Source organism: Sarcophilus harrisii, chromosome 1 (genome assembly GCF_902635505.1).
Source record: "Sarcophilus harrisii chromosome 1, mSarHar1.11, whole genome shotgun sequence".
In the NCBI taxonomy this organism is placed as follows: domain Eukaryota; kingdom Metazoa; phylum Chordata; class Mammalia; order Dasyuromorphia; family Dasyuridae; genus Sarcophilus; species Sarcophilus harrisii.
Window position 1 is genome coordinate 272,414,384 of NC_045426.1, and position 20,843 is coordinate 272,435,226.

Genomic DNA, 20,843 nt, shown 5'->3' on the forward strand with positions numbered 1-20,843 from the left:
TGAATGATTTTTCTAATTCACTAGAGATCTGAGGCATCAGATTTTTATTAGAAGTACTTATGGCAAATATTGATTACAAGTTATTTTTTGTAATCAGATTCATGTGATCCAAATTTAAATACTAGCTCTGACATCTTCTGACTTTTCTAAATTTAGACATTTAGCCTCTCTGTAATAACTCAGTTTCTCTTCTGTAAAAAGAGAAGGTTAGACCTGAATACTTTCTAACCTGAAATCCATGATTATATGATCCTTACTGAAACAGCTGCCACCTTTAACAATTTTGGCTCAGCTGACTGATTGCTGACAAATCTGTCTTTTCTTTGTGGATTTCTCAGGGGAAAGGTTTTATTACTGTCACTGGTGGTGCAATGGATAGAACACCTTATTTAAAATCAGGCCTGAGTTCAAACCCTACCCTACCTCATTCACTTACTAGATATGTTATTGCTGGGTAAATTAACTTCTTGTGTGCCTTGGTTTCCTCATCTATAAAATGGGGTCAGACTTTTAAATCTCAAAAGATTCAGCTCTAAATCTACATTCTCATGATTCTATGACCTTGAAGTTAAAAATGAAGCACTGAGAAATCCAACACAGTAATCTTTTTCAAAATTTTTGGAATTATCCTTAGAGGTAGTGATCACCTTTTTCTGGAGCCTCAGTCGCTACCTGTGGATTGTTCTCACACTAGAACTTCCTGACTAATCTCATTCATCACAAGTTATCCCTTATAAGGGCTCCCATTAGCTGGCTATTTTTTAATTGGTGAGGCAATTTGAGTTAAGTAACTTGCCCAGAGTCACACAGCTAGGAAGTGTGAAGTGTCTGAGACCAGATATGAATTCAGATCCTCCTGACTTCAGGGCTGGTGCTCAATCCACTCTGACATCTGGCTAGCCCTAGCTGCCTACTTCTTAGCCAGCATATTTCATGACAAGACGTCTGAAAACATCAGAGGTCCTTGCAGCTGATGGAAGGTTGAGCCTCTGGAAGAACTACAGAAATATTCTTGCTCACTGGAACCTGTGATCATGTGTGAATGTTCCTAGCACCTTGGATGCTGTGGTGTGGAACTAATAGGGAGTGGAATTCCTATCAGGTGGGCACGTGATGAGGAGAATGAGCATTTTGGGAAAAGCCAGGCCTGACTTCCAGCTACAACTCACCATGGGCAAGTCAATATGTCCTGGTTTCCAGTGGGGGTTTGGGTCCACCATGTCTGAGAGAAGCACAGAAACAGCCTCCAGCTTTAGAACTTGCTCAGTCTAGACAGAATGCTAGGTGCTGGAATATTGGTTGGTATTCAAGGCACGTTTGGACTCACCTGCTCATGCCTCAAGGTTGCATAGGATACTATGCCCCTTATGCCTTTGTTGGTGATGGAGAAAGAATGACCAGAACTCTGGGTACTACCTCCTTGGTTAATCTCTAACAGCAATCACTTGCTGTTCAAAGGTACAAAGTCAAAGCCTTTTTATTTCCAGACAAGGGCATAACTCCCTATGTGTTAATTTAGTGCAGGTCACAACAAATGAGGAAAATCAGCCTAGTGAGAAAAGGAAAACAAAGTGTGAAACGCCCCCAATTAAAATAAACCTAAACCCCAAGCAACAACTGAGTGGAGGTGTGGCCTTCTGCTCTACGGGTGTTATATATAGTTATATTAGATATTAGGAAAATGCTTGAGAACTGAGTCATTCTTCAATTGTATCCCAGGTAAGATGGATTGCCATCAGGACTCAGAACAGTATTTCTTATATCTCCATTCACCCAGAGCTCTCCCAGAAATCTCCCTGAAATTTGGGTTCCTCAATGGACATTAGTCTGTTGCCCATGGTTCCCATTCTAAACTGCTTGCTCCAAAGGTCTGTAACTACAAAAATGGGTATGTGTTAGGGTATGTGGAATAGGAGAGAGAAGAATGAGCTCACTTTACCAGAACAGGGAAACAAAATTGGTCCTGTGGAAAGCCAGGTGCTTTTGCATAATAAAGACCTGTTGTTTGAAAGAGTTAAACCTATATCATCCAGAGATCTGCTACTTCTTCATTTTAAAGGAGAATCTGTTTTGACTGTTTGTATAGATTCTGAGGTCTGAGCATGAGTTTAGAGGTTGTGGTAGAAACAAAATGAATTACAATAACCATATTCCTTCTCTTGTGCAGGTTGAAGTGTCACAGAAATCAGGCCTGGAAGAAATAACAAAGGGGCAACTATTCTAGCCTCTTGTCACCAGACAAGACACCAGTGACAGAAAAACTGGTGTAAAGGATGATACAGCTATTCTATCTGACCCTGTTGGTTATAGTGGCTTTTCAACATTGGAGTCCAACAACTGCTGATGGTTTTGCAGATAGTAAGTGAAGGTCTTGGATCATTCCATCTGTCCTTATCCACTTCCTCCACCTTCTTCTCTAGGGAGAGATACTTTGAATACTCTGGTTTTAGATCATTATCATCATCATCATCATATCATCATAACAGCAACTAGATTTTCAATAGCACCTACTTGGTGCTAGGCATAGTGTAAAGCACTTAAAAATATTATTCGTTTGATTCTCATGATAATTGCCATTTTTAATCTCTATTCTACAAATGAGGAAATTGAGGTTGAAAAAAGTTAAGTGAATTACCCTAGATCACACAGCCAGTAAGTATCTGAGGACACATTTCCAGAAAACTAGATAATGCTGTAGAGAGAAGGCTGGACTTGAAGCCAGGAGTTCAGATTTTGCCTCAGGGACTTAGTTGTGTGATCTTGGGCATTTAAATCCCATAACTTTTCTCAGCCTCTGTTTCCTCATTTTTAGAATAGAAATAATAATAGCACCTACCTTATAGGACTGTTGTGAGACTCAAATTATATAACATATACAAAGTACTTTTACAAAACTTAAAAATACTATTATGAATATTAGTTATGATGGTTATTATTTATTTCTACTGGGGGAACCGTGTGAGTACTAGATGCCAGCCAGAATTCCTAGGTTCACTGTTCTAAACTAAACATTTGCAATCAAAGAATCATTTTTTATGGAGAGAAGCCTTGAGATCCTCTAGTCCTTCCCCTGATTTTTGCAAGAAATGGAGTTTACTGAAAGAACTCATTCATCTAGTTAATGGCAGAGGCAGGTATACATCCTAGCTTTATTTGCTCTGAATTCAGAACTCCATTAACTAGACTCTACTTCTTTACTCTGCTGGGCCAAAGGTGTTTTTTTTTTTCTTTTTCTTTTTTGGGGAAGCATGTGGAGGAGATTTGTGGTTTCAATTCACAGAATACTATATTTATTTATTTGCTTATTTATCTATCTCCATCTATTTATTTATTCATTTATTTGTTTGCTTATTGTTCCATCTATGTATGATATATGCTCTATTTGCCCTGCTGGTGCCTAGACAGAGTTTTTTATTTGCTTTCATTTTCTTCCTGTAACACGATCTTGAAAAAGGTTGATAATACTTGGAGGGAACTGTTCTTGACAAGTCATGGAATATCGTAGTGTTTGGAACTCCATGATCTATGTCAGAAAGATATTGAATTCAGTGTCAGGAAACTCAGGTTCCAATCTAGCAATACCACTAACTGTGCAAACTTGGGCATGTTCTGGATCTTGATATGCTCATCTGTAAAATGGGGGCTTATGTTGGATGAATTATAAATCATTTTCCAACTCTACGATCCCATGATATTGTCTCTAACTGGCCTGGTTTGGCCAACTTTAGTCTTGAGGGTTTGGTCCGGATCTCTCCAATTGTCCCTGCCCTCTCTCTTTCAGGTGAAAGCTGTTCCAAGTGCCACGCCAATGCTTCCTGTGTGGAGACCAACGGCTCCGCGTTCTGCTCTTGCCTGGACGGCTTCACCGGGGACGGCTTGGTCTGCTCGGATGTGGACGAATGCGCCCTCCCGGGGGGTCACAACTGCTCGGCCAGCAACTGCGTGAACACAGTGGGCTCCTACCACTGCAGCTGCCCCGGGGGCTTCCGGCTCACTCCCGAGAATGGCTGTGAAGACATAGATGAATGTCGCGACCCCGACGTGGGCTGCCATGCTCTGGCCGTCTGCACTAACTCTCCCGGCAGCTACTCCTGCGTCTGCCTGCCTGGCTACTCCGGGGACGGGCGTCAGTGCCAGTGCTCCCCCGGCTCCTGCGCAGCGGGCTTGGACTGCGTCGCCAGCTCGGACGGGGCCCGGATCTGCGCGGATCCGTGCCAGAGTTACAGCCTGCGGGACGAGTACTGGAGGAGTGCCACTTACCGGGCTGGCTATTACTGTGATGCCGCGCTGCGAGGCTGGCACCGTTTCGTGGGCAGGGGAGGCGTGCGCCTGCCGGAGACGTGCGTTCCGACTCACCGGTGCAACACCGCCGCGCCAATGTGGCTCAACGGAACCCACCCGTCGAGTGACGAGGGCATTGTCAGCCGGACCGCTTGTGCCCACTGGAGTGGCGACTGCTGCCTGTGGCAGGCCGAGGTGCAGGTGAAGGCTTGTGTCGGCGGGTTCTACGTCTACAATCTGACCTCTCCCCCAGAATGCAACCTGGCCTACTGCACAGGTGAGGAGGCACACAGAGCAGGGCCGCTCCCCTCAAGTCAGCTTCTTTCTTGAGACGTCAAAGGGATGGACCTTCAAGGGGTTCTCCTTGCTCCGTCCCACGGATCATGTCAGCCCAATAGGCGGAGAATTCACTAGGCTTTTTCTCTCTCTGTTCTTGCGAATCTACAGACCCAAGCTCTGTGGAAGGGACCTGCAACGCCTGTGGCTTAGACGAGGACTGCAAGGCTGTGAATGGAAACTGGACCTGCCAATGCAAACAGGCCTCAGAAGTCACTGGTGAGCTCCTTGGCAGGGGCGGGGGTGGGGTGGGGGGTTTGCATGACTCTCGAAGTTCAAAGGAGACACTTATGGCCAATCTCTTGGTATCAATGTATGACTCAAGATTATCATATAATATCATATCATAGAATCCTAGATCCAGAGCAAAAAAGCATCAAACTTCTTGTTTTACAGATGAAGAAAGAAGTTAAATTACTTGCCCAGGGATACGTAGGTATTGAACATCAGGGACAGTATTGGAAACCAAAACCTCAGACTTTAGATTCAGTCTTTTTTCCCATGTATCATACTGCCTCCCTAATTTTGCCCCAGATTTTGCCTTGGAGGTCATAGAATTAAAGAGTTGTAGGTAGGAAGTGAAAGGGATTCTAGAAATTATCTCATATAATCCCTTTTTTTTTTTTGGAGAACACCTGTACTAAGTAAGCAGTGAGATTACAAAGAAATTAAAACAAAACACAATAAAAAAAATTGTCCCTGTTCTCAAAAAATTCACAGCCTGATGAGGGAGAAATAATGAAGAAGTGGTCATTCAGAGAAAATAAATTATTTACCCAAGGTAACATAGTTAATGACAACCAAAATAAGAACCTAGATTTCCTCCCTCCAGTTTCAGAGTTCTTTCTATGCTGTTATAGTCTCTTCCCATTAATCTATCTACCTATATAATCTATATACCTTAGAAGTATAAGTATCTTATAACTTAAATAGCTAACTATAGTGATTTAGGAACTACTGATCTCTCTCTACATCAGTGGGATTCTGGGCAAACTCTGTCAAGTAGCATCAGGAAACACTTTGTTATACCTTTTCTTTGAAGTATAAGGAAGAATGTAAATAATAAACCAACCAGACACATAAAATAGCTACCAATTGAGATTCATGTAGATTTCTGTGAGTCAGTAGCTTAAAGCAAAGGAAGAACTCTAGGCTAAAGTTTCCAGTCGCAAGTTATAGATAAATGTGAACTAAAAGATATTTAATCACATATGCTTTCCTTCAACTCCCACTTAAAACTATCATCTTTCAGACGCCTTCTTCAACCTCTCTTAATCCCAGTGTCTTCCTTCCATTATTTCTGTTTTATCTTACAGGTAGCTTGCTTTGTATGTATTTGAGTGCTGTTTTCCCTTTTATAAAATCTTTTGCCTCATTTTGTATTTCCAGAACTTAGCACAGTGCTTGGAGGTGCTTAATAAATATTTATTTATTGATTGGTTATCATACTACTCCTAGTCCCACTATGCCTCATAAATATCTAGTAGAGTCCACACAGAACAGAGTGCAGGTATATAACAAAGTGCTTCCTAATGGCTGCTTGATAGAGTTAGCCCAGAATCCCACTGATTTAAAGAGAGCTCAGTAGTTCCTAAACCACTATAGTTATCTAGGTTATAAGGATTCTAACCTTCAAATTTCCATTGAGTGAGTATATTTTTCTTTGTATATTGTCTCCTCTGTTTTACCATGAGTTACCTGAGAGAAAGGACTTTCCTTTGTATCCTTAATGCTTAGTACATAGCAGATGCTTAATGAGTGTTTATTACTGCCGGATTAACCTCTAAAGTTTTCATCCAACTCAAATGCTAGAATTCTATTTTTCTTTACTTCACTGACTCTTTCAGATATTGCTGACCTGAAACCTGATCTGTTTTGTGAGGCCAGTCACATCAAGGTGTCTTTGAATAAGTGCCTGCTGGAAAACTTAGGGTTTGAGCAGATATTTACATATTTGAAGGACAGCTCCTGCGTTGGTTTTGAAGAGAAGGACAATCAGAGTTGGGTGTCAGTGGTAACTCCAGCTCGGGATGGGCCATGCGGAACCACACTAATGGTAGGTAGGTGGGTAGAGCCTGTCTAAGGCAAGGCTTGGGAGTGGGATGGGGCAAAGCAGTGATGCCCTACTGTGGGAACGAAGTGACTGGGCAATGACTCAGGGAGGCTGTTTGATTGTTGGGAAAAGGTGATGGCTCTCACAACTGATTTTAATGACCTGTTATTTTTTAACTTTCTGAGATCCTATTTGGGTCTTTTTGACAGAGATATTGCAGTGGCTTACTGTTTCCTTCTCCAGCTCATTTTACAAATGAGAAACTCAGGCAAACAGGGTTAAATGACTTGCTCAGGGTCACATAGCTAGTGAGTGTCTGAGGACATATTTGAATCCATGAAAATGAATTTTTTCTGACTCCAGGGCCATTGCTTGCTATCCTGTTTAATGAGTTGATATTTATACACATATACACATAGATATACACACACATATATACGTATATGTATACATATGGATATCTTTTTCTATATGTATTTATCTTCTCAAATCTGTACCCTATTTCCCTCTCTTCCTCCACCCTCTCAGCAAAGCTCCTATCCCTTTTTATATATGTCACAGGAATTCTCTAAATGTTTTATTTTCTCTTTTATATTTCTTTCTAGAGCACTTAAAACTGTTGGAGAGACAGTGTTTAGGGGAGATTAGTGTGATCCGTCTTGTCTTCTGTATTGCCGGAGCCCTTCACCTTACATATCTATCTTTATACAACTGAATTTTTCCCTAGGTCTTTATTAATCTTGCCAGTCATGTTGTTGCAACAGGCTGGATCCAGGAATTAGGTCTTGCCTCTATGTTCTATGTTCACTGTCCTCCCAGCCCCTATCTTTAGCATTAGCACCTCCTCTTTGCCTTTAATCTGTCTAGTGGCTTTGTTTTACACTGTTCTCCCCAAAACATAGCTCCCTTCCTCTCATTTCCCCCCATTGGTTGACTCATATAAACAGTGCCCTGAACTCTGGACAACCTCCCTTCCTCTTTCCTCAGTGAAACTTTCTCATTCTGTGTCCACTTCCTACTTATCCATTTTTTTTTGCATTGGAACACAATCTTTTAAGACTCTAGAGCAGAAAGAGACTTTAGCGAACATCTGGTTCAAATTGGGGATGGCTTAATGTGCCACCTCTCTCAGATGACAATAGTGCCTTAATTCAGCAAAATGAATGCAGTAGTCATATTCCAGGTAATGGTAAGAGCAGTGTTGGAGAAATGATATTTTGAGCTAGAGGAAGGCTTTGTTGTTATACCCCCTAAACCATGTCACTGGAGTGTCTACCTACTGCAGCTATATATGTAAGATTAATCCTGAGGTATTTAAAGAAATTTTTGTTTTCTTCAAACTCTAAGTTCCTATTAAGAAGTTAAGTGTCAGCCTAGCAACAAAAGATGATTTGAAAACCTTCTTGCATGAAGGGTCATATAGGGAATAGATCAGGGTTAATAATAACAATAATATTAATAGACAATACACATTACTTTTTTCTTACATTTAATTTTATTTTATTTTTCTCAATCATATGTCAACAAACATTTAAACTTTTTTTTTAATTTTGAGTTTCATACTGTGTCTGACAAAGCAAGCATGTGCAGTCATGCAAAACATTTCCAGATTAGTCACAAAACCTCACATTTCTTAAAGGATTTTAAGCTTTGCGAAAGCATGTTCCTTGCAGTATCCTAGAGGTACAGGCAATGCAGGTTTTATTATCTCCATTTTACAGATGAGGAAACTGGGGCTTAATGAGAGTGATTTGCATATGATTACACTTTAAGAGTCAGAGTTGAGTTTGGGACTAGAGATGGGAAAAATGATAATCCATATTAAGCTTCCAAGATAACTCCATGAGGGATTCCTATAAGCAGTGAGCTATATCAGATCATCTCTGAAATATTCTGAAAAAATGCATCTTTAGGGAGCTTTACTGCATAAGCCCCAGATTTGGCCTTGCATAATAATAATAAAAATAATAATTATGGGTAATATTTACATGACACTCTATTACTGTGCTAATAACTTTACAACTATTCTCTCATTTAATCCTCACAACAACTCTGTGGAGGTAAATATTAGTATTAGCCTCATTTTATAGAGGTTAGAGCAAACAAGTTGAGTGACTTGCCCAGGGTCACACAGTAAGTATATGAGGCCTAACTCCAGGCCACATCCCTGATCCATAGCCCATGTTCAAGCAATGTACATAGAGAAGGCAGAGAGGCCTTCAACTTGTGACATAAGTTGAAAAGATCCTGGGAAGTTTGATTACAATAAAATATTTTTGTCTTTACCCATCTGGTCCCTAAAATTTTACTATTAATGTTTTTATTTATTTTTATCTTAAAGGCTTTTCAATCTTCCAGAGTCTTATCTTGAAATGGAAATATTCCTGGGAAAGTTTACACATTTAGCTGTTATCATTTCTTACCTGAATCTGACAGTTGAGAGGGGACAGAACTCCCAGAGGAAGGAGGAAGACCATGGCATGGTAGAAAAAGCCCTGAATTGGAGTCAGAGACTCTCAGTTCAAATTCAAGCTCTTCTCTCTTCCCAGTTGGGAGACATTGGTCAAGTCATTGCATGGTCCTTGACTTCTGTTTCTCATCTGCAAAATGAGAAGGACTGAAAGAAACTCTTTTAAACTCTCAATCCTATGATTTTGTGATACAGGGGCAGGTGTCCTAGAAGTCAGGAGTCCAGGGGCACCAAAAGGAGCACCAAAGATAAACTTCCCTGACTCGACAGATTCCCCAGAGCTAGCCTATGCAATAATTATAGTCTAGCTCTTTTTCTCTCTGTCCCCTTCAAACAGAAAAACCAAACCCATGCCATTTATAGCAACACTCTCTACTTATCTGACAAAATCATCATCCGGGATACCAACATCAACATCAACTTTCAGTGTGCCTACCCTCTGGATATGGAAGTCAGTCTCCAAACGGCAGCCCAACCCCTTATCAGGTACAATATCCTGCATCTGTGGAGTGCTTCAATATTTGCAAAATCCTTATCTGGAGTTAATACAATATTCTGTGAGATATGCCATCATTAGCTCCATTTTACAGATGAGGAAACTCAGGCATGAGTGTCTTGTTTAAGGTCAAAAAGTTACTCAGTGTTTGATTTCCAGTCCAACATTTATCTATGGTGCCATCTAGAAATTTAGGAATGATAACGTAGCTCTTCTCTGCAGAAGCCTCTCCTTCCTACTAGCTCTGAGGATCCAACAGCCAATGGGAAAGGAAAACCTGAGACCATCGTTGTCTCAAATTCCTGAATCTTAACCTAGAAAGGGACTCCTCATGTCTTAAAGATGAGGAAAGTCAAAGGAGTGGTCAAAATCACATAATGTTTACCATCAGAGGTGGTAAAAGGCCAAATCTTTTTGGCCAAACCAAAGGCTTGGTCTTTATAGTTGGAAAAGATGTTAGAGGACATCTAGTTAAATCCCCTCATTTTATAGATGAGAAAATTAGGACCTAGTGAGGTGAAGTGATTTGCCCAGGATGACACCTGAATAAGTAGTAGGACCAAAACTTGAATCCAAGTTTTTTTAAATTATTTTTATTTATTATTCATTCATTCATTTGCTCACTTATTTACTTATTCATTCATTCATTTTCTTATTTATTTATTCATTCATTCATATATTTATGTACTTATTTATTCACTTTATCATCTGTCTCTCTCTCATCTATCTCTCTATCTCTTTATCTATCTAGATGAGGCAATTGAGGTTAAGTGACTTGCCCAGAATCACACAGCTTGTGAGTGTTAAGTGTCTGATTTTTAACTCAGGTCCTCCTGACTCCAGGGCCAGTGCTCTATCCACTGCACTGTCTAGCTGCCCATCTTTTGTTTCCCTACCCATTGCTCTTTCTAGCCCCCCACATTATCTCTGAGTCCTATGAGATGGCCTCTAACAGCGTGTGCTCTCTCCTGCTCCAGCTCCCTGAACATCAGTGTGGGTGGGACAGGCATGTTTACAGTGAGGATGGCTCTGTTCAGAAGTCCGACTTACACGCTCCCCTTTGAGGGCTCTTCCGTGACCCTCTCCACTGAAGCCATCCTTTACGTGGGTACCATATTGGAAAGGGGAGATTCGAACCAGTTTGTTCTGTTGATGACGAATTGCTACGCCACCCCCAGCAGCAATGCCACGGACCCCTTGAAATATTTCATCATAAGAAACAGGTAATGGATTGATTATTCTTTTGGAGGTGTGTGGGGGTCTCAGGTGGGAGGAGGAAGGCCTATGGGAAAATGAGCAGGGAGCATGGAATCACTAACTAGTATTTTGTGAGCGAAGAGGGGATAAGAAGTAGAGAGAAGGGAGGTACCCTCTTCTCCTGCATGACCTCTGAGTCCCAGGAGAAAGCAGGGAATATTCCTAGACAGGAATTGATATAATGTCAGTGACACAAACTATACTTCCTTTTTGGTAGAAAGGTAAGATCTCCCTCCTTTTCCCCTTCCCCAACACCTATCTCTTGGTACTCCCCTCTTCTGAATAAAACTGCTCTTGATCTTCAAAATACCCAATATCCTACGGGCCCAGTGAGATTCCATTTTAGTTCTCCTGGGAGAGAGAACCATATGAATACATCTTTTACAGTTGTCCACGCACTCAGGACCCAACTATTCAGGTGGTGGAGAATGGGATGTCTTCCCAAGGTCGATTTTCAGTCCAGATGTTCAGATTTGCTGGGAACCATGACCTAGTCTACCTGCACTGTGAAGTTTCTCTTTGTGACACTAGGAATGAGCAATGCAAGCCAGTAAGTCTACCCTCCTCTTTCCATCTTTCTTCTAGTCCAACCTTCCCACCTCAACTAATAGCAGATTCACATTTCCCCATTTATTCTTGGACTTAAAACCATTAAGGCAATGGAGATAAAACAAATAAACTGTACTTTTCTCTCTATGCCCTTACTCATGAGTGTTCAAGAATTTGGGTTTTAGATAGGGAAGTTCTGGGTATCTTTGATTTTATTATTTAAATCTAAGACAGGATGTTGATTTTTTTTTAACTCTTTTGTTGTTGTTTTTGGACTCCTTCAGGAGACTAATGAAACTGATGAACCTCTTCTAAGAACAATATTTTTTAAAGTATACAAAAAAGTACATAGGATTGCAAAGGAAACCAATTATGTTGAAATAATGTTGCCAAAATTTTAAATAAAAACAAAAACAATGGTCTAAGAATACAGGGAACAAGAGGAAAAGAGGATTAATGTGTCAAGACAGAAGAACAGGATTATTAAGAAGTACAATGGCATTGGTGGAAATTTGGATAAGATATGACCTTGTATACAGCATTGCCTCAGTTTTTTATTATTAATTTAGTGACTATTGAGAAAAGCAAATATTTAAAAAAACACAATGAAACATAAAATCATATATAAAACTATGAAATTCTATTTCTAGTTGACTTAAAAGGAAAATAAAATTTAAATAAATTTAGCAAGGATATCTGAAAGCAACTAGAAATAATCCTGACACAATTTGCAATCAGAAAGGAAGAGAGACCTCAGAGAGGGATTGCTCTATTTTAAATGTACATTGAGTTATTAGTTTTTCTGACTCTGCAGCCAACTGGGGGACTCAAAAGGCCAGTCATTTAGCCTGACTCACATGTGGCAAAAAAGCAGGCTGGAACTTAGAACCAGAAATGACCAGTCAGAGTTTACCCCATGGGATGATCCCTCTAAAAGCCAATGCAACCTCTGATCAGTGAGTTTCTTATTTAGGGATTTCATGGACTGTAATTTTCTCTTTTTGCTGATGCATATTGAAATCCCTCCACAACTTAGTAAATAATCTTGGAGAGATGCCATGACTAAAATATTCATCACTCTTTAACCAAGCTGGTATAAATTCTGGTCCTGGGACTGCAGATATACTATCTATCAACAGGCCCATTGTTGAAGCTTTTCTAGCTGGCCAAGATCCACCAGATCCACTGGCCCAGAATTCAAGAAGAAAATAACAATAATTTGTTAGATGAATAAATGATGGGATGGTCCATCTGCTTCCTTGCTATGCCTCTTAAAAAAGTAAGGAAGGCTCCCAGCCTATTAGAGTGTGCTTCTATGGTGGACCTCAGGGAGAATATAACTACGAGTATCACAGGATGGACAGGACAGAATTGATTGTGATCTGCCTTGTTCCATGTAATATCCCAATCACAAATTTGTTTATAAATTCATTTGAATGACATCTTTACTGTTCCTATGTCTAGTCCTAATCTTTTTTTTTTTATCCATGTATTTCTGTGCTATTATTTTTATATAGTCTGGATATATATGCTGCCGTCTTCCATCTGTACCACTTCATATACCTCCCCACATTTCTTTGTGTTCTTCATATTTAAAAAAAAAAACAGCCTCTTGGATCTCTGAAATTAAAAAGAGTGGGTTTTTTTCTGAGATCCTCAGCTTCACTCTGGGAGATGATTGCCAAGGGTTGTGGATTATGCCATATAAAACAATCCAGTTATAGGATCTCAACTAATAAGTTTAATGAAATAATAAATTTCCTTTTCACTTTCTTTTCACTATAGTCTTGCTCAGGGACTAGACACCGTAGTGGAGGTGCCATCAATCCAGCTCAAGTTCTGAACTTGGGACCTATCACTCGGAGAGGTAATTGATTCTAACATTATGACCTTGTTGGTAGGGGAAGAAATGGAGTGGAGATATAGCCAGTTAGGCATCAGAGTCCAGCATAGAGATGATGCTTTTTTGTTCATGATTAGAAGAATCTGGATTTCTGAATATTGGGGGATACCAATACTTTTTTCTCTTCTTGGGATATCCCATTAATAATGATTCTTTTCTTTAACATGCAAATTGTTGCCCAGATGAAAGGTAAATAGTGACACCATAAGGACTGGGTTACAAATTCTAGAAGTCTGAAAGTGTCATTTAAATAAAAGGACAAGTAAACTATAACTTCCCTCAACCACAAAGTTGTAAGCAAGAAGCTCTGTCTCATTGTGCTACTTGGGGTAGATAGTAGAATGAGGAGAGTAGCCTGATGAACACTAGAGTCCTATGTAATCATAGCAGCAGAAAATGGGACCATCAGGTTCCATGCTTACTCTCTAGATAGTGTAAATAATTATAGATCCTTAGAGCTTGAGGGGAGTGGAAGTCATCCTATGATCCATCCCATTGCCTCCAGCCTAGTTAACAAGTAAAATGAACTAAAAAATATTGTTCTCTGGTTCCTCTTTTATGATGCCTCAAGGGAGAAACTCTATTGTCTTAGTCATCTATTCATGTGACCAACCCTATCACCCAAAATAAATAAGCTTATTGAATGCTTACCCAGAACTATGCACCAGGGAAAAAGAGAGATAATTTTAAAAAAGTAGAAAACATGGCCCCTGCCATCAAATATAGTATAATCTCTTTGGGAAAGTTAAGACTAAAGAAGATAAAATTATTACAGATTAATACAAAAGATATAAAATTAAATGCTAAATTGTCTATACTAGTTCAGAGAAGGGAAAGATCAGAGTATTATATATATATATATATATATATATATATATATATATATATATATTATTTAATAGCCTTTTATTTACAGGATATATGCATGGGTAACTTTACAGCATTAACAATTGCCAAACCTCTTGTTCCAATTTTTCACCTCTTACCCCCCCCCCACCCCCTCCCCTAGATGGCAAGATGACCAGTAGATGTTAAATATATTAAAATATAAATTAGATACACAATAAGTATACATGACCAAAACATTATTTTGCTGTACAAAAAGAATCAGACTCAAGATCAGAGTATTATAAATGATCAGGGTTGACTTCCTGGAGGAAGAGGCTCCAGAGTCATGTGATCATAGATCAGAAAGCTAGAAGAATTCTCAGGTCCAGTATTTGAATCTAGGGTGGTCAGAGGATGAGTGATGCATAGGATAATGATGATGGTTATCATTTATAGGGTGTTTATGGTCACAAATGAATGAAGATATATTCATTATCTTATCTGAGCTCCATATGGACCCTATATAGTAAATAATGCTTTGATGATAAGGAAACTAAGAGACTTCTGATCAATACAATGACCATTCTTGATTCCAGAGGATCTGCAATCAAAAATTCTATCTATTACACAAAGAGATAGATTTAGCGTCCAGAATGACATACACATATTATATATACATACACACATGTGTCTTATATATTATCTATTTATACATATAAATGTTATGTATTATATATGATATCACATATTGCACATTATCATAATACATATTGTGTCGATCTATATCTTATATTACATATCCTATATCTATTATATATCTATTTATATAATAATCTATATTTGTATATATAAGAATGAGATATATGCATTCATATATTATATATATATTATATATCTGTATGTATCTTATATATGTATATACATACACACACAAATAAAACATTAAGGCAGCTAAGTGGCACGGTGACTAGAGTGCTAGGTCTGGAGTCAGGAAGACTCATCTTTATGAGGTCAAATCTGTTTTCAGACACTAGCTGTGTGATTCTGGAGAAGTCACTTAATCCCATTTGCCTCAGTTTTCCCATCCATAAAAAGAGATAGAGAAGGAAATGGTAAGACACTCCAGTATCTCTGTCAAGCCTCAGATAGGATCACAAGAATTGTACAAAACCAAAACAACAATAACAAATATACAAAACATAGATAAAATAATTAGATGTATATATATATATATATAATTTATATAAGTATACATATATTTTATATCTAGGAATAAATATGTATGTATACTATATATGTATATACATGAAGCACATGTATATATACATGCGAGTATATATTACATCCATTTATGTATATATGTGATACATGTATGTTTATATTTTAGAATCATATGTATTCTTCATATGAATCATATATTAGAATGAGATGCATTTTTTGTATTTATATATAGTAAATATATATGAATCCTCATATAGGTATATCTATAAATATAGCTATACCTATAAATATAGCTACATCACATGTGTATGTATTCATATATATAGATATGTGTGTGTATATATATCTATATATATATACAAATGAATAAGTTTCAAAGTAAAATATTGCACAAACTATCAGAAGAGGTTACTGAATTGTTAACTTTTCTTGAACATTTTGCTTTTTTACAAAAGACCTCTCATGAAGTGAGAGTAATCTGTAAATGTTTGCTGTATAAAAACTCCAATAAAACTGGAGGCAAAAAATGGGAGGACCTAAGAGGGAGGGAGGGAGACCTAAGGAAGAAAATGAGAGATTGTGAGTTTTCCAAGATCACAAAGACAGCAAGTTAACAGAGCTGAGGAAGCATCCCAAGTTTCTTAACTACTATGCAACATTAACCACTATACACAATACTACCTGTCAGGAATTAGATAAGTGGAGAGGAAGGGGAAGAGCATTTCAGAAAGGGAGTAAAAATAGTAATTATATTCATATGAAATGCATCCTGAATCAATTGAAGCTTTTGAGGGACTTGAATAATATAAATATGAAAGTATCATAAAGATGTGAGATGCTTCTTTGATCTCGCTCCCTCTTTATCTCCTCTTCTTGGATCCCCCATGACTATCAAATACCATTAGGATCCCTCTTATACAGCCCTTTATCTGTTGGAAGACTAGATTTAAACCACTCCTTAGTTTTGTGTCCTCTAGGGCAACTCAAAAGACTAATACATCTCTTTGTATCCACAGATGCTCAGGCCGGCATACTGAGTGATATCCCTAGCCGTGCAGGTATGTAGTTTTCTCTCTGATAATCTAGGGTTATAATCTATAAACAAAGCAGAATTTTGGTAATTAAAAGAAATATGAGATGTGCAAATTTGGAGACCTCTCCCTACCAAATGGTAAGTCATGTGGACCATTTGTGGCTGGCCTGTGGTAGAATCTTCCAAGCCCCTGTTAATCTGATCAGCCACAGCCGGGCACTCTGTACACTGACCCCTTCATTTTGGTCCCCCTTGAGCATGAAAGACAAAGAGAATCACATATCACCTTTCAGCACAGTTTCTTCATTCAGATTGGACTAAAATGGCTTCTACATCTATTCCAATCCCAAATCTATCTTCTTAAAATCTCAGGGATCCTACCTGCAGCCTTAGCCAATGGGCATTAAATTCTAGCCCCTCAGGGCATGTTAAAAGACAAAAAAAGCGAAGAACCAGAGTTCTTGCCCAAAGGCTTCCTGTGCCTGATTCTGCAGGAGTGACCAGAGGCCAAATTGCATAAGACCTAATAATAACAACTAAGAGGTTTAGGGGAAAAAAGACTAACCTTAGAGTTGGTTCATCAAGGATTCAAGTCCCACCTTTGATACACACTGGCTGTGTGACCCCAGGTAAGTCATGGAACCTCTCAATGGTCTAGGCAATTCTATAAAATGATAAATTACAGAGAAAACTGCCTATCTTTATTGGTAGAGGGAGTTTCCTCCCCAAAACTGTCTACTCTGCGAAAGGAATAAGCACTTATAAAGTGCTAAGCACTGTGTTAAATGCTTTTTATATACAAATATTGTCTTATTTCATCCTCACAACAACACTGTGAAATAAGCATTATTGCATCCTCTTTGCAACCAAGAAAACTAATGAAATGGAAGATCTAGATAAATAAATAATGGCTAGCTTCTATGGAGCATTGTCCTAAAGCATTTGGCATGTAGTACATTGCTTCATTTCATTACCTCAGTGATTGGTGAGGGCAAGTGTATCTCCTTTTTACTTATAAGGAAATTGGAATTCAGAGAGGTTAACCAATTTATCTAAGGTCACATAAGCAAGTAGAAGAGCTCAATCTCAATCTTCCAGAGCTTTCACATTATAGATCTAATAGAATGTAACTCCTATTAAACTAAACATAAGATTCCTCAGTTTTTTACTTTCTCTGCCTTTGAAGATCAGCAATTAATTGGTAGATTTCACAGGTCCATGATTTGTACATTAGGCCAAGACCATAAAATAAAACCCCTCCATCCCCCCAAAAGTTGTCTTGACAGTCCAGTTGATCATCCATCTGCTTGATCTGTCTGGTATCCCATATCTGGTATCCTGGGAATGAGAGGATAGTAGTGGTGGAGTCCCTCAGGTGTTTGGTGTCCCCATGGCAATATCCTATAAAATTTATTCCCCTCTAGAATCCTCTAATCCAAAAATGAGTCCCATGGCCATTGAGAACTGACTATGAGGCCTTCTCCCAAAATATTTCACACTTTCCTTTCAGGGTTCCTGATGCCATGGCTGGGTTTGCCCCTGTCAATTATCGTGCTTCTAGCAACCCAGGGATCCAACTGAGGGAATGCTTGAGTTTGCAAATAGCTGCTAAGAAAAGAAGCTTCAGAACCAAGAATCTGCAGCCATTACTTCATTCACTGCAGAAGGAAGAGACCCAGTCCCGGAGAAAGCGACAAGATGGAGTTCCCATCATTTACTCTTTTTCTTTTTCCTTTTTTCTTTTTAACAACAGTACTTTAAAAGAATCTGTGCCTTTAAATGAATGCCTCAAATGGATACTTTGAACTCTTGTTTTCTTTTACTACAAAATTTCTGAAGTCTCTTTCAATTCCTTTTGCAAGAGGAGATTTCTAGCCACTCAGATATGTTATAGAATGACTACTGAATTAAGAAAGCCTAAATTTTAAACCTATCTCTGCATTCACTTAAGCACTCTGACTTTCAATTACCTCATCTATGAAATGGAAATAGCAACAATAATATGTTAATTTATGATGAGAAATAATAAATAATCCTTTCATCGTGTATATCACTTCACAGTTTATAAACAGTATTTTAGTCCGAAATTTCATTTTAGTCTTATCACATACACCACAATAAAAGTGATGACTCTGGAATCAGAGAACCTGACTTCAAATTCTACCTCTGATGCTTATCTGTATGACCTTGAGCAAGTCCCTCTGTACATCCCTGTGCCTCATGTATTCCCGATCTGTAAAATTAAATGACTGATCTATGTAGGTTTTGGAGATCTCCATGTTCCTGCCATCTCCTTTTTCCCATGAATTCGTTGAAGTTCTGGGAAGTTAACATACTCAAGATCAAGTGATTTATAAGGAGCAAAGCAAACAAACACTTGGACTCATAGCTCTTCACTTCATCTGAAATTCATTCCCATAGCATTTCAAATTAAAACAAAAACAGAACATTTGTTATAGGTTGGCTGTGGGAAGAAAAAGATAAGAAACAGTACACCAACTTCCACCTTTCCCAGCCCAACTGGTTCTCTCACTTGTCTCTTTACTTTCTTCTCTGGATTAGATTGATTCATTTACTTTTTGGAATGAAATTTTAGGGAAAGTGAAAGGGGAAATTATGTAAGTAAATATCATAGTTGTTTCTTAGTTTGCCATAATAAAATGGAATGGAAGCAGACTTCACAGAGGGTAATAAAAAAGCAGCCTTTCCACAGTGACATGCCTTGTCCTTATTTATTTTGAAAGGAGAAGTCATCATGGCATAATGAATATAGGTCTGGCCTCAAAATCAGGAAAACCTGGGTTCAAGTCCTGCCCTTTGATATGTCCTAATTGCGTGAACCTGGGGAAATAATTTAACTTCTCAGTGCCCTCAAACTATAATTTCCAGAGAAAGTTTTTTTTTTTTTTCTCAGAGTTTCTATACCAGTGGGGGGAGGGGAGGAGTCATATATAGGAGAAATTAGGGGAGAAGCATTAAGTTACTGTATTTCTGTCTTACTTTCTTTTTCTCTTTCCTTTCTTCCTCCTTTCCTTTCTTTCTCCCTCCCTTCCTCCCTCCTTTCCTTTCTTCTTTTCTTCCTTCCTTTCTCTCTGTCTACCCCCTCTGTCTCTTTGTGTGTCTCTTTCAATGCTTCTATCTCTCTGAACCTGTCTCTCCCTGTCCATTTCCATCTCTCTCCAGCTCTCTGTCCAGCTCTCTTCATCCAGCTCTCTTCGTCCATCTCTGTCTCCCTCTGCATTTATCTTTGTCTCCCCCTTCCCAATCCTCTGTCTCTCTTTTTCTCTCTCTTTCCCTCCCTTACTCCCTTTGCATCTGTCTCTATCTCCTCTCCCATTTCTCCTGTCTGCCTCTTTCTCTGTCTGTGCCTTTCTGCCTGTCTACTAGTCTCTGTATCTTTGTTTCTTTCTCTATTTCTCTGCCTTTCTCTTTCTGTCTCCTCTCTCTCTCATGTTCTCTCACTTTCTCTATGTCTGTCTGCCTTGATTTCAGATCTTGCCAAAATTCTTATAATTACCTCTGGAAGGTATTCCATATTAAGGTCAGTATTCTTGGACTGAATTGATAGGCGTGAGGAGTGGTGGAGGACAATAAGTCCAGAGCCTTGCAAAGATCTCTCTGAAAATAAATCTTTCATCGGCTATGCTGCTGGTCAGTCAGAAGATTTAGGTTCAAATTGTGGATCCTATTTCTACAGTCCCCTTTAATGCTAAGTTCCTCATTGGTTAAAGAAATGGGATTGATCTCTATCACCTGTGAAGTACTTTCCAGCTTTAACTTTCTATGAGATGCCTCCAGAGAAAAGGCTCATTTTCCAGAGAATAGATTTGAAAGGTTTAATACTAATGGGAAAAGGCTTCTTTGACTTCAGCTGTTGTTGGAAGCTCTTAACTGCACTTCTGGGAAAATCCCAAGGTCACGTTTCGTTGGCTGAGTTTAGTGTTTCCCATGGGAAAACACATGTGTATATCAGCAAATTGGGTCTAAGTAAAATATTTCCTATATAACAGCTTCTCATTATCTCATACATACCCATAATAGTGTGCCAGCCTTCATAGACAAAGATGATATTGTTGACCTTCCAAAATTTGCTTTGTTTTGGATTTCCGGTAATAGGGGCACATTCATTTATCTGGTCCCGCTTGTAAAAACACATTTGCAATTCATTTAATTAGAATTATAAAAGCAGCCTGGGATTCTAGGTTTTCCTTTATAGAATGTTAATCCAGGAAAGAAATTCTTAACTTTTTTTTATGTATGGTGGACTTTTGGTACAGTCTTTTGAAATATGTGGATCCCTTTTCAGAAAAAATATTATAAAAGTATAAAATACATAGGATTATAAAAGAAAACAACTATATTGATATGAAGAAATATTTTTTCCCTATCCATGTTCATGGTTCCCCTGAAATCTGT

At 38.7% G+C, this 20,843-nt stretch overlaps 1 protein-coding gene across 2 annotated transcripts; it reads left to right on the plus strand.

The window, feature by feature from the left end:
- The first annotated feature begins 1,614 nt into the window (after nt 1–1,614).
- On the plus strand, nt 1,615–19,143 carry UMOD (uromodulin). 2 transcript variants are annotated; one of them, XM_031942531.1, is made up of 11 exons: nt 1,615–1,719; nt 2,168–2,358; nt 3,782–4,558; nt 4,729–4,836; nt 6,465–6,673; nt 9,478–9,626; nt 10,614–10,859; nt 11,281–11,443; nt 13,228–13,309; nt 16,411–16,452; nt 17,938–19,143. In XM_031942531.1, exons 2-11 carry the CDS (start codon nt 2,274–2,276, stop codon nt 18,006–18,008), a joined length of 1,932 nt encoding a protein of 643 aa, XP_031798391.1. In that variant the 5' UTR covers nt 1,615–1,719; nt 2,168–2,273; the 3' UTR covers nt 18,009–19,143. The 2 variants fall into 2 exon arrangements, with proteins under 2 accessions (XP_031798391.1, XP_031798400.1); XM_031942540.1 differs by lacking the exon at nt 1,615–1,719 and adding an exon at nt 1,782–1,868.
- Nucleotides 19,144–20,843: the final 1,700 nt, after the last annotated feature.